General features: G+C 39.2%; 2 protein-coding genes across 4 annotated transcripts; one reads left to right on the top strand and one right to left on the bottom strand.

Moving 5' to 3' along the window:
* Nucleotides 1-628: 628 nt before the first annotated feature.
* Nucleotides 629-4,673, bottom strand: ccna2 (cyclin A2). Its single transcript, XM_049746172.2, has 8 exons — nt 4,113-4,673; nt 3,181-3,424; nt 2,986-3,092; nt 2,600-2,823; nt 2,323-2,527; nt 1,225-1,338; nt 1,023-1,156; nt 629-949 (listed from the first exon to the last, which is right to left on the bottom strand). Exons 1-8 carry the CDS (start codon nt 4,317-4,319, stop codon nt 898-900), a joined length of 1,287 nt encoding a protein of 428 aa, XP_049602129.1. The 5' UTR covers nt 4,320-4,673; the 3' UTR covers nt 629-897.
* Nucleotides 4,674-5,680: 1,007 nt separating this feature from the next.
* On the top strand, nt 5,681-12,297 carry st3gal5 (ST3 beta-galactoside alpha-2,3-sialyltransferase 5). 3 transcript variants are annotated; one of them, XM_049734623.1, is made up of 9 exons: nt 5,681-6,059; nt 6,784-6,879; nt 7,574-7,691; nt 8,097-8,306; nt 8,506-8,642; nt 9,152-9,338; nt 9,789-9,947; nt 10,671-10,727; nt 10,818-12,297. In XM_049734623.1, exons 1-9 carry the CDS (start codon nt 6,052-6,054, stop codon nt 10,920-10,922), a joined length of 1,077 nt encoding a protein of 358 aa, XP_049590580.1. In that variant the 5' UTR covers nt 5,681-6,051; the 3' UTR covers nt 10,923-12,297. The 3 variants fall into 3 exon arrangements, with proteins under 3 accessions (XP_049590580.1, XP_049590496.1, XP_049590412.1); XM_049734539.1 differs by having other exon boundaries at nt 5,682-6,059; nt 10,671-12,297; XM_049734455.1 differs by lacking the exon at nt 5,681-6,059 and having other exon boundaries at nt 6,761-6,879; nt 10,671-12,297.
* The last annotated feature ends 1,053 nt before the right edge of the window (nt 12,298-13,350 follow it).

Genomic DNA, 13,350 nt, shown 5'->3' with positions numbered 1-13,350 from the left:
AGTCATCTTATGCAGGTCTAGCTGTCAAGCGATATGCCCCAGCCAGTATTTAGGTTTTGATTTGAGAGATTCAACTGCCCTCTTTGCTTAAATTCACAATCCGCACTTATTTTGGATTCTTCCACAGGTTCTGTGCAACATATAAAAGCTTACTTTCCTCCGGGTCTTAATGATTCAAGCACTTGTAAGTTTGTGCATAACGCATTTAATCGTTTGGTTTTTGAAACCGTTAACCATTTGGCCGACTGCAGTTTTGCATTCGTTAGTTTTGATAGGATAGTGTTAAATTCAGGTAAACAAAGTAGTTTTATCCGGAGCAAGCTCCTGAATTTTGATGAAAACTTTATTTACATGGTTAAACTTCAAGGACTTTACAGTAAGGATGTATTTTATAATGTACTAATGGAACAAATAGTCTAAATTGCCCCATTATTAAACGGATCATTACCTTTTCCGACTTAACCAAGATGAATGTTTCCTGGAGTTTGAACCTCTCCTCTGCTGCCGCTTTGAGGTCTTTCAGAACACCACACGTTAGTAAACCGAGCAAGCTTTAAGTGTGAATTTTTTTTACGAGATTTGACAGTCCTAGGAGATGACCTGACCCAAATTGACGCAGACAACTCCATGACTGACAAACACGTTTAATGTGTAAAACTGAACTGCTTTAACACAACTAGGTGGACTCGTAGAAAACAATCCCAGCAATTACAACTGCTTGGGCATAAAACCAGCTTGTAATTATTTACACATTCGTCTGATTTTAAAACCATATTAAAACACTATGAACGTCAGTAATTGATTATAAAAAAAAAATATATGTACTTTAGGAACAGGCCACAAGGAAAAATAAGTGACAGAAAGTAAAAATGTCAAAAATGGGTGGTGAGCCTGAGTTCAATCAAACTGCAGAGTGGCCGGAGGTTCAATGATTGAAACTTCATGATGCCTGAAAAGAAACCATTTTTAAGAGTATTTTCAATTATGAAATTTAAAATCACATTTGTGGCACTAATACTTACTTGGAAGTCTTGTACTTCTCCCTAATGGACTGCTGAGCATGTTGAGGGGCATTCAAGTACATCTGGTGAAGATCGTCAACACATGGCCTCAGGTTCTCCAGAGTATAGCCTGTCTTCTCCACCAGGGACTTGGGCTTCCAACAAAAATCAGTTACATGGCATGCGTCACAGCCCAAAGGTTCACGTGAAATCTAAAACATACCCATGATGCACCAGTGATTGTGTTGTTGGCCAGGATGTAGGCAGCAGCAGCAGTCTGAGAAGGCAGGTACTTCAGGAAGGGGTCAGAATCCACTAGGCTGAGCTCCCCAAGATACTGTTGACAAAACATTTTTTTTTAATACATGTTGAATTCAAAACCATTCACCGCCATGCAACACAACTATAGTACCTGTTTGAAAACTCCGAGAAGTGTTGACTACCTTATTTCCAGCTCCTCCTTTAGCAAGACAAACCCCATCCACAGCAAGCAATTGCCATTTCAATACTTTGAACAGTCTTGCATTTCCACTGTTTTTTTTAATCTAGTATCTAACTCAAGTCATGGGGTCCAGATACAGACCATGACATTTTATGTGGCCCGCTAACGTCAAGGCATATGCGAGTCGTCACGTTTCTTTACTTTCCACAGATACTGCAAGCATTTGCTGCCAATCCCTCATTTAAAATAAAATGAAAAACAGTTAACTGAACAAACACCAGTTGCACTAAGGCAAGTCCCACATTTACACAAGTTTAGAGTCATGACAGAGGCAACTATCAATTCTTTCAGAACCTATTGCACTACGCAGTCTGCTAAAAATAGGTTTGAGATTTATTAAGCCAACAAACAATAAGGTAAATGCAGCACGTGATATGCAGGCAGTCCTGTTGACTTTGGGTTGTCCCTTACCTTGTGCACTGTTATATCTGTGAATGTGCACCAGCGAGTGGTGTTGCCGCTAGCTCGGGTTAGTCAGTCTGCTTCAAGTGTGACCGTACGGTGTGGCAGGTAGGTTGTTTGAAAGAGACTACCACAGGTTTCTGTTCTTGCCAATTATTCGCTGCAGCAGTTGCTGTGTTCATCCTTGACTATGTGGTGCGTCATTCCTGTTCAGCAGCACCAAAATTTGTGCATCTCTGACTTCTATAATTTTCCTTGCCAGAATGTCCAACTTAGTATTTCTACATCAAATTATGCATGCGCGTGCATCTGCAACAACAAGACATTGACTCGTCATCCGCGTAAAGCTGAGATTTTCCTTTGACCTTTTGTCATAACATTTTTCAAGTTACTGTCTAGGGACCATTTATTTCTCACCATGGAGAGGCTCTCCACCTGCTTGCTGGCAGGGTGGTGCAGCAAGTACTGGGTAAGGAACTGGTTGATGGTGGGTGCCGCCAGATCGAAGGAGAGCACTTTGAGCACCAGCTGCTCCATCCTCAGCACCTGCTTCTTAGTGTAGGTGTCATCTGTGATGTAGACGAACTCCGACACCTCCGGAGGGTAAATCTCCTCGAATTTGCTGCAGGCGTTTGTGGGTGTAAAGCAACATTACAGGTCGGCGATGGCGACAGAGTGTTCAAAGTCAACTTACGAGGCCAGCAGCATGGCGGCGGTGCCCACCAGCTGCAACTTGCCACGTAGCACCGACATGGACGATAGGAAGCGGTCGATGTAATTGACGGCCAGGTGGAGCGTCTCGTTCTGGAGCTTGTACTCTTCACCCACCTCGACCAGCCAGTCCACTAGGATGGCACGCATGCTGTTGGTGATATCAGGTTGCTTTTTCATGTAGCCCGACCGGGGTCGGCACTTTACCTGCAGAATGATTCAGCCACATTTAAAATGTGTGGCTCCCAAACCTTTGAGCAATTTACTCATTGTATGATTCAGAACTAATTCTGTTCTGTTGAAGGATAACAATTGTTCTGCCCATCACTGCCAGACATTAACATTATAGCATGCTATACGATGTCTCACCTCCATTTCCCGCAAGTATGCGTGAATCTCTGCAGCGTATTCGGGCACCTCTCGAACACTGACAGTCTTCTCCTCGCCCTCGACCACAGACATGTCCATGGGAGAGTCTTCGGAAAAATTGAGTCATTAGGTCATATTAGGTTATTTATTTAAAAAAAGGGGAAAACTTCCAACACTTGCAGTCAAGTCACTAACCAAAACTGATGTCCATAGCTGGTGGTGGGATGTCAAGTGCAGCCAGAGGTTGGCGCAGACTGGCGACTGCATGGTCAATCTTGAGTGGCGAGTCCTCTGCGAGCACCTCAACCTTTGCGGCGGCACCATCGCACGGCTTCTTGACAGGGTCTTGGGAGGGTTGGTCCACATGGATTTGGAAAGGAGGTGGCTTGGAGACTTTGTTGATTTCTTCGTTTTTACATGACGGCTGCTTTGGGGATTCCTGTAAGCACAATACAGTACAGTACACGTACAGGGCTATTAATGACTTGTGCTATACAGTTAGACATTTAAAAACAAAGAATGAGCTAAAGCTCCCAAAACAAGTCTAACATTTCTTAACATCATTGGGGAACTTTTTTTGTATTTGGTCTGAATGTTTCACTTTCTCTCCAATTTGTGTGATTCAAATGTTGTGTACAGTTATTTTTTTTGCAGACAATATACCGTCGTAATTGCGGCCAAACAAATGATTTCTTTACATAGTGACAACGTGATATACTTTATACATCACAATGGAGGCTCATGTTTATAAAAGGCAGAGCGCAAGATTTTAATTATAACCTACTTTAAGACGGTTTTTTTTCGTTTAATAAATAAAAAACAAATACTTTTAAAGCACACTTGTTAAGTTTGTTTTTAAAGTAGCATGCTGCAAAGCGAATTTGTAAAGAATGGAAGTTAGAAAATGGCGGACTAAAGGGCCAAGGTTACTACCACTGGGGCAATACATTTACACGCTTTGAAAAGGCACCATGCTAGAGTTAAACAGTCATTACTTTAATGATGTCATCTGTGTAACTGACAGTTGACTTTTTTTTTTAATGGGTTAAATACAACACATCTAGGTTAGCATACGAGCTAACTAGCCGGTAAAAGGAGCTACACGCGGGTAGAGCTGCTGACCTGACCTGTTTATGAGCGCGCTGGTTGTGGGGTTTGCTCCTCTGGTTGTTCTGCAAGGCGCCCAGCACGGTCCTGGTGGCTGCCGGCTTGGGCGGTATGTTCTCCTGGTTTTCCGAGGCGGCTTTCCGGGGCTTCTGCGAGCCTCGCAGTCTTGCCAGCATGTTTTCTTGGTTGTGGATGTCGCTGGTTTGGCTACGGTTTGCGCCCGACATGCTTGGAGTTGGCCTCTTTTGCACCCCTCAAATTTAACAGTTGAGTGCTACAGTTTCTAATTTCCCTCTCTTTGCAACGATATCAAAGACAAGCTAATGTTAGCTGCGACCTTGTGGAAGATAACAGCGCCCTTTCAACCAAAAGCCAAATTAACACTTGAAAGAGGAACAGAACACGTGGAGGGGGAAGCGACAAAACGGGCAAAGATTTTCAACAGATGCAGGACTGTCAGGGTGCCATTACTTCAATTCCACCAACCTTCAAGGCAAGCTGACCTGCCGCCCCGATGCTGCTATCCGTTGCCACACTAACTCTCTTGAATTTGCTGTTGCCTTTCTCTCATTCAAGCAGCCCGCGAGGATTGAAACTGACCAATCAGCAGCCGCCTATGCGATGACGCTCCTTTGTCGACGGCAAATAAGCAGGGACATGTGAGTTTGATTGCAGATTCAAAACCGGTTCGAAGTTGAACGCAAGCGTTATTTATGTGGAGACTCCTGTTAATTTAAAATATTTAGACTATATTGATATCTTTTGAGGAATTGTTTTTTTCCCCCCCCTTCCATAGCCTCAGACAAAGAACGTCATTTTTGGCTTTCGAGATTATGGAGTTTATTTAAGATCGCTACATTGTCTAATCAATTAAATCATGTCCCCTTTCCGGTATAAAATGATGATTAGGATTAAGATAAAGAAGAGTATAATATGATGTGGATTAGGAAAAGGCAATTTAAAGACCACGATTGTTCATGAGTGCTACTTGAGGGGATGGACACGAATGACACTCATGACATTTTAAATGTCAATTATGAATATCAGCGCAAATATGTGCCCCATTTTTCATAATACAAGAAAAGATTGAGATAGCAACAAAATAAACAAAATAGCCACAGTGATTTTTTTCCAAAGTTTTTTTTTGCATGAAGATTATTCAATGAAACAATTCATTGTTTCATGCCATTTTACCGAAATATTTATATATATATATATATATATATATATATATATATATATATATATATATATATATATATATATATATATATATATATATATATATATATATATATAAGCATTGGTCCCTGAGTTGCTTCTTGATTATAATTGTAGTTCCTTTTGTATAGTATTATATAGCTACAGTTTATAATTAGCAATGTGGTAATGGTCAAAATTTCAAATTTGTCAGTTTTATTTTGAAATGGTAAATGAACTGGTCTGGTTGCATGATAACGAAATTCAGGACGAGTTGCAGTTATTAATGAACACTAACTTCTCCAACCTCAACTTCATTATTTTAAATCCAAATCGTTGAGGAGCTTTTATTATGAAGGTCCCCAAGCCGCTGACTTGACTTCGTCTTTCCGTGCGGAGGCTGGCCTTGGCCTCACCGCAGTGACATTTCATCTACTAAATATCCTGAGTTAAGACATGCGAAAATGCACATGTAGATATTTTGAATTAATTCGAATGACAACTGCCTTCAACTGGGATTATAATTTATGAGAGTCAAATCTGTCCATCCATCCGTCTTGGTAAAATTAAAATACGAAGACTTGCCATATTCTCGCGTGGTTTTGTGTGGTTTCGATGGCTTTGCTCCACGCCCCTGTGAAACTGCCGGAGTTCATCGTGCGATACATGGAGAGATGAGGGTGACGCGGAATTAATACAATTACAATAAATAATAATCTTGACTCCAAACATTCCCGTCAAGATGAAGTAGTGGGATCCATGATAAGGTGAGTCACCTAAAAAATGACAGAACGTGTAGAAACGTCACTTATGTTGCTTGAGATGATTTGTTTATCTGCAGCGAGGACTGAAATGGAGACTGAGGCAACAATTAATTGTTGTTTGTGCTATTATGACATATTTGTCGAACATTTGCATCGAAACCAATTTTGATTATGATTCTGTTCAACTTAACCGTCAAAATTAATTGACAATTTGAGAAAACGTATATAGGTTATGCTAATGGTCTGGTCTTGTGGAGTTTCCAGAAAGAAAGAAAGAAAGATACTTTATTGATCCCCGGGGGGGAAATCTACACAAATTATTAGAAATTGTGATAAGACTTGAACATGTGAGTCGCAGGCGGAGCCATCATATAGGGGATATGATGAAGGTGAAAGTGGGCAGGATATAAATAATGTATAAATTGATTTTAGAATACAAAATTAAATATAGGTTCTTAACTACGGAGGACCAAAACTGCCAACATCAAAAATGAATAAAAGTAAAACTAAAAAATTGCTTTTATTTTTTATTTGCTTTGATTTTCGCTTGTTTTTTATGTTGGCAGTTTTCTTCCTGCAATGCAGAAGTAAATTTTATTCAAACGAGGCGGCACAGTTGTATTTTTTGGCCTTTGATGCAACACAAGACGGACGTTGGTCTGTTGCTTCCTGCCTAGGTTGGTTGGATGAATGGTTCAGACAATTTCTTTCATTGTCCCATGTGCAGGTTAAGATCCTTGCTTCATCGTAGAAAGCAGATCATCTCCTATTATGGTGTGAATGCTGGGAACATGAAGCTTCCAAAACGCTGGGCAGCACACAGGTGAGGTGCATGAAATGATTTTTCAGGAAAAAAAAATCATCTAATTGTTTTATTTGTGTCAGGCTACTTCATATACAAATATGTGCAACTAAATAAATGATTCTAAGCTACATATTTTGAGATGACAAATTCTGAATGCTCTGTAGCACATGAATCCAATTTTAACTATATAAGCCGTCCAATGACTTCTTTGTAGACTCTTAAGTGTTGGCAGTTTTATTGGTAGCTTTCCACCCTTGACTACCTTCCGGCCGCCTAGTTGTCACATTTATTTCTTCTTATTCCTGTTATGAGTTTGTCTTGCAGACCTCTTACGTAGTTGAATGTGGTCAGGTTACCAGACAGGCTTTGTGGCGTGCCAGGTTCTCTTTTTATTTTAAAAGTTAAAACCAGCGGATGTGAGTGGTATAAAATAAAGTAATGTCTTACATACTCCAAAAAAAAAAAAAAAAGGAGCTGAGGCAATGCCTTGGCAAGTTATGCAACCACTTTTGACTTTTTGAATTTCTGGTATCATCTGTTGTATTTGTCTGACAGTGGGTAGTTGTGTGCTTAATTAAGGTGATAGCGCTTTTTTATTTGAAATATTTACATATACTTAATATATGTAAAATGTTTCCAAAAAGGCAAACCAGGTAAAGTTGAATAAGATTAATGTTTATTCTTTCTGTTTTGTGTTTGTCTCTGTGTCCAGACGTGCGTTTCTATTGGCGGGAATTTTCTGTGTGCTCTGTCTGGTGATCATTTCATCTCGGTCTGGTAAAGCTGCACTTAAACCTCAGGATTGGCATGTCAGCCCCGAGTATAAAAAGGTGAGGATGCATTGTTTTTCCTACTCTGTGTTCAAACAGATTTACTTTTATTTACATTAGAAGTAATGAGGGCAACACAATTTCATTGTGTCGCTATCAACATCCGCCTTGTATGATATCAGACGCATTTCTCGAATCGAAACAGTCACTATCAATGCTGCGACTTTCTGTTTGTCCCATCAGGCGGTACCACCACAAGTAACTTGCATAATTTTTTTGGGAAAAATATGGGTTGGTTAAATAAGGAATCTTTAACCAACCCATGTTTTTACGTGGTCTTGGGACCTGTGTCCCAAGACCTTGTCTCTTGAGATTGTGCAAATGTTCGTCATGTGGTGGCTTCTCGTTGTAATTATCTTGTGTTTGTCATTATGGTTGAAATATTTCATGTCACCTATGTTGCAGCGAGTGCACCAAAATGTTTTCAAAGTACTTGAGCGGCAATGTCACCGCGAAAGCACCAGGCAGGGGCTTTTGGCTCGACTCCCGGCTTCCAGTCACATGACCCAGCCCTTCCTGTGGAAAGACACACCGCTTTCAAGCGACTTCTTCAAGTACCCACCCCCCTTTGGGTTCAGAGGTCTTCAGGCAAATGTAGCGGCTCTGCTTCAGCAGGTGATGTGTGTCCATAGATTGCAATACGTTCAGTCTGTATTTTACTTCAAATATCCCCCACTTGGATATCATCACTGTTTTATGATTAATTATTTCAAACAGCTCCTTGTATTTACCGCACCACTGATAGTATCTGTGGTAAATGACTGTGCAGCTGTGTGTCTGTTTTTTTTTTTTAAATGTTACTTTATTTCCAAAGTTGCCAGAGTCCAACGAAGCACCCTCGTTCAAAAAGGCTCCTGATACATGTCAGCGCTGTGTGGTCATTGGAAATGGAGGCATTTTGAAAGGCCTGGAGCTGGGTCCTTTCATTGATCGTTTTGACACCATTATAAGGTTAGTATATGTCCCAGAAAAAATATTCTATAAAATGATTGTTTACATGGGCATTGTCTAGGCTGTAAGTCATTAAGGTTTATGAAATAATCATTTCATAAATGAAATTCAGATGAATTCAGATGAAGACTAAATTCATTTTATTATCTTGAGCATTTCCTTTGCAATCATCCCTGCGTGGACATTTTAGTCCACCACTCTAACTCAAAATTTGTGTTGTCCCAGTTCACACTCACGTAAAGGATATCAAATGACCAGTTGTTGTGTTTATTGAGCCCTCTGGATGGCACTCTGCTCACTATATGGCTGAAAGAACACTGACTTGCCATTTCTTAAGCCCCTTCCTTTGAACCAGCAGTGCCACCTGGAGGAGTCCAAAAAATACATCTGGTTCATGAAGCAAATTTGAATCTTAATTTTTCCATCATCATTTTAAAAACAACACATTTTTGAATTGATGTGATCCTAATGCAAGACCCTGACTCTTCCTTGTGTCTTGGCTGCGCCAGGTTGAACAGCGGTCCTCTCGGAGAGTTTAGTGTTGACGTAGGGAATCGAACCAGCATCAGGATAAGCTATCCAGAAGGCACGCCCACTCACTGGCTTGACACAGACCCTCAAACAGTATTTGTAGCTGTTGTATATAAAGGCGTAGATATCAGCTGGATCTCTGCAATGATTAACAAGCTCACTGTGGTGAGGACTATTGTTTTTTTTTTTCTCTGTCTGTCGATCGCTCTGGCATTCTATCTGATTAGGACCAACCTATTGTCTGTAGATGTACACGTTTTGCTACCAGCAGTTTTGTCTCCTAATGTTTGCAAATGACTCATCATATTTACTGGTTCTAATTCATTATTCATGACAGAAGTCAGTTCATGTTTCGTAAGACAGGTCTCACTTCTTGTGTGAAATGAAGGTGATTTCTTGTTCCATTCAAACTGAACCCTCACACAAGGTTTGGAGGTCCACAAAGACATTTTTGTGCAGTCTTAGATACTGTGGGCAATGTACTAATCGGTCTGTAATTTGTCATGGAATGAGAGTCACTTTTGAGAACACGAGCAACAGCAGCTAATTTCCCCATCAATGTTACAGCATCCGTGATGAAGAAACAAGTAATATGATATGTGCTTTCTGTTGCAGTCATTGTGGGACTGGCTATTCTTCTGGCAGGATGTTGCAAAGGAAATCCCCCTTGAACCTAACAGGTTCAGACTCTTAAATCCACTCCTCATCAGAGAAACAGCGTTAGATTTACTAAAATTCTCCCCACCTACTACACGCTTGTGGGGCTGGGACCAGGTAAGACACTGCATAAAAGTGACACACTAATTATAGCGCAGGATTTTTTTTTTTTTTTAAAAGGAAGATTAAGACAAGGTGAAGACATCTCAATTCATTTTATGGTACTGTATACATATTAACGAGCCACGAGAGCAGGGGTGTCTAAACTTTTTTCCTGCGGGGCCGCATGCAGAAAATGAACATTTATTAACTTTCACATATTAAACATAATACCATCCAGTCAGTCAAGCAATTATACATAATTGTTATTTTGCTTCATCACGGCTTTCGCTTAAATGTCATAAGGCAAATTAATGGCAGGCCACAAATGGACCCCGGGCTGAAGTTTGGTCACCACTGTATTCCAGAAAGTGTCCTTGAGCGGATGTTATGTCTCTAAAACAGACAACAGAGATGAATGAAACAACTTTACTCATCGGTTTTCCTGTTAATCTAGTAAAAATATACCGTACATACTGTATATTTTTGAATATTTTGATTTAAATATCAATAGATATACGTACTCGCTGAGTTGTATCAAATTTTTGAGAATTGCAATAGCCAAAGCCATTTTCAAATTCAAAATACACGAATGCACAATGATATACATCTTAATCATTTCCTGAATATAAAGCAGGAGACCATCTCAACATTTTTTGTATTGTTGATAAATTCCCTAAGATCTCTAACATTTATAAAATTCTTGGAATGATATTTAGTGTTTGTTGTCTTGTTCTGCAGAATGTTCCCACCCTGGGCGTCTCTGCACTGGATTTAGCGAGTTTGCTGTGTGACGAGGTGAGCCTCGCGGGCTTCGGCTACTTCTCCCAGGAAAAGACTCCAATGCATTATTATGATCAGCTGCCTATGAGTTACATGCTGTGGCAGGGTATGCACAATGTGAAGGAGGAGACCCGAGTCCTTAAAAGTCTCATCAAAGAGGGAACCATCACTGATCTGACAGGGGGCGTTCATTGCTCCTTCTGCCCCTGATTACCTCCAAACCTACAGTCTCCTACAGAAGTACTACTTGAACTTCAAGGTCAATTCTTTTGTCTGTATACCAAAGATATTTGGGTTTCGGATCAAAAGGTAAAAATGAGACAAAAGTTGACAATTCCTGATTTTGTTTAGTGGTATTCTAGATATAGTAATTTAAGAGAGAGCACTTTTTCTTGAAAGCCACCCACTTTTCACATTCCTGCTGTTCAAATACTTTTTTTGGGGGGGGGGGGGGGGGTGGACTGTATATACAGTACTGTCAAGCATTATCTTTTAGAACAGTGCTGTGCATGGATAAATATTCGGAAACAGAAACACTAAATGGTTTGTTGAGATATTTCAAAAAAACGTTATACAAGCAAGCATAGTAAATTTCTGAGAGTGCACTGAAATGAACAAAAATATTCTTCCTACCTTTCTGTTCCTTAGTTTACAGCAATTTTAACCATTTCATCAATTTTAAAGTGACTAACGTCTTTTTTTTTCTGCATATAAAAGTGTTGTATTCCACATGTACATGAACACATTCCTTCATCAGATATAGTACTTCTGGCTGCCTATATTTCAAATGTCATATCTGAAGACTATAATATATTTGAATGTTATTCTATTTAATTTTAGGTTGTAATGAAATATTTGTCTATATTTGTCGGTATTTGTGATAAATCTGAATACTCGCTGTTTACCTTAAGTAAAATGGGGGATTTTTTTCCACAAAGTATATATGCTTTGACGAAGTACAATATTTTTATTGACACTGGACAAATCTGCGAAGCAGATTTTAATGTGTAGCTACTAAAAAAGGTGAATTTGTCTTCACCTAAAAATCTTTAAATGAAAATCAAATTTAAAAGCAATCACTTGCTACCATGTGCAGTACGTGTATTTCTCAAAAACAGACATAACTTAGACATCACTACAAGCGTCAAATATTTTACCAGGTTTTTTTTTTTGTGACATAATTTCCCAGTTTGTCAAGTGACACATTTACCTTTCAAGAATCTTTCATAATAGTGTGTAAAAAGCTACAGTAGCTTATCACCCAAAATATGAATTTGTTAATGTATTCATGTGTTTTTGGGCTCTGACTATTTATAAATTTCAGGAAGATGGCTAATTTGTGTGTGCGTTGATAAAATCAACGCCACCACAAAGCCAAATAGTAGCCTTGTTCTATTGAGATCAGAAAATGTCCTTGGTCTCAGAAATACCTAGATAAGCATGGAAATAGACTTAGTCCCTTACATGCACTGATTACAATCTATTAATGATGATACGTATGTTTCAAACTGTTTTTTGTTTTTTTAGCACGTTCTATACTGTCTGTTCTTTTTATCTAAATAAATACATATAACATGGGAATAAACTTTGGGAATGAACTTTGTATTTTTTATTTTTTTATTTTAGGTAAGTGAACATTGCTTGTTTTGTTAAAAAAGGCAAATTACACAGGAACCTCGGGCCTATTAAAAAAACAACCAGTGCTATGTTTGTCTGGAATGTACCGTATCAGGAGTTGGCCCAAATTTCTCAATCGCCACCCTGTCCGTTGATGTGTGTCCCTAAGAAATAATCAGCAGGAGATGATTGGCCTCTTCCTCAGAAAGCACAAATGTCTGTTGCTAGGAGTCAGTTTGAGTACATATCTACTTTTGTCCCGGACTTGGCCCATGAGGCTTCTGACAAGGACCATCATGTTCCTTGTGATAATGCCTTTGATAAGATTGCTGAAACTTTGAACCAGTTCAGCTAAACAATGATCTGATTACACTGAAAGAAAAGCAAACTACATTCAAAATTCCTATGTCAAGTACGACTGAAGTTCTTTTCCTTTTGGAGTCAAACCTGTCCAGTGAAAAATTTAAGACTAGACTAAATTGGTCATAAGTGTGGATTTGAGTGTGAATTGTTGCTTGTCAATTTGTGCTCTGTGGTTGACTGCCATCCAGTCAAGGGTGTACTTTGTTCAAAGTCAGCTGGGTTGGGCCTGATCAGCTCACCGACAACTTGGACAAGAAAGATATTGTACCAACTGTTTCACATAAAAACACGAAACAAGCATGGACCACGTTTCAAGGCAGAATGTGTCCTAAATTGGGTAGTAATTTCTTCTATGACCCACTACAGGCACACTGGCTGTGGACCACTCAGCACTTAGGTCTTTTTAATCTGGCCCATTTATATGGTCGGTGTTATTTATTTATATTTAATATTTGTTATTATTTATATATTATTTATTTTTAAATTCAATTATCTCATTGGATATATATTTTAAATTCATTTAACGTATATACCTAGCATGAATTTCATTAAATCTGATTATCATCTACATTAACTACAAATAGTTCATTTAAAAATTATATGTAGAATAGAACAGAATAGAATGCCCTTTATTGTCATTTTACAATCAATATATATG

This window comes from Syngnathus scovelli, chromosome 1 (assembly GCF_024217435.2).
Source record: "Syngnathus scovelli strain Florida chromosome 1, RoL_Ssco_1.2, whole genome shotgun sequence".
In the NCBI taxonomy this organism is placed as follows: domain Eukaryota; kingdom Metazoa; phylum Chordata; class Actinopteri; order Syngnathiformes; family Syngnathidae; genus Syngnathus; species Syngnathus scovelli.
The sequence above is the reverse complement of the archived record's forward strand: the minus strand, read 5'-3'. Positions and strand labels throughout refer to the sequence as shown.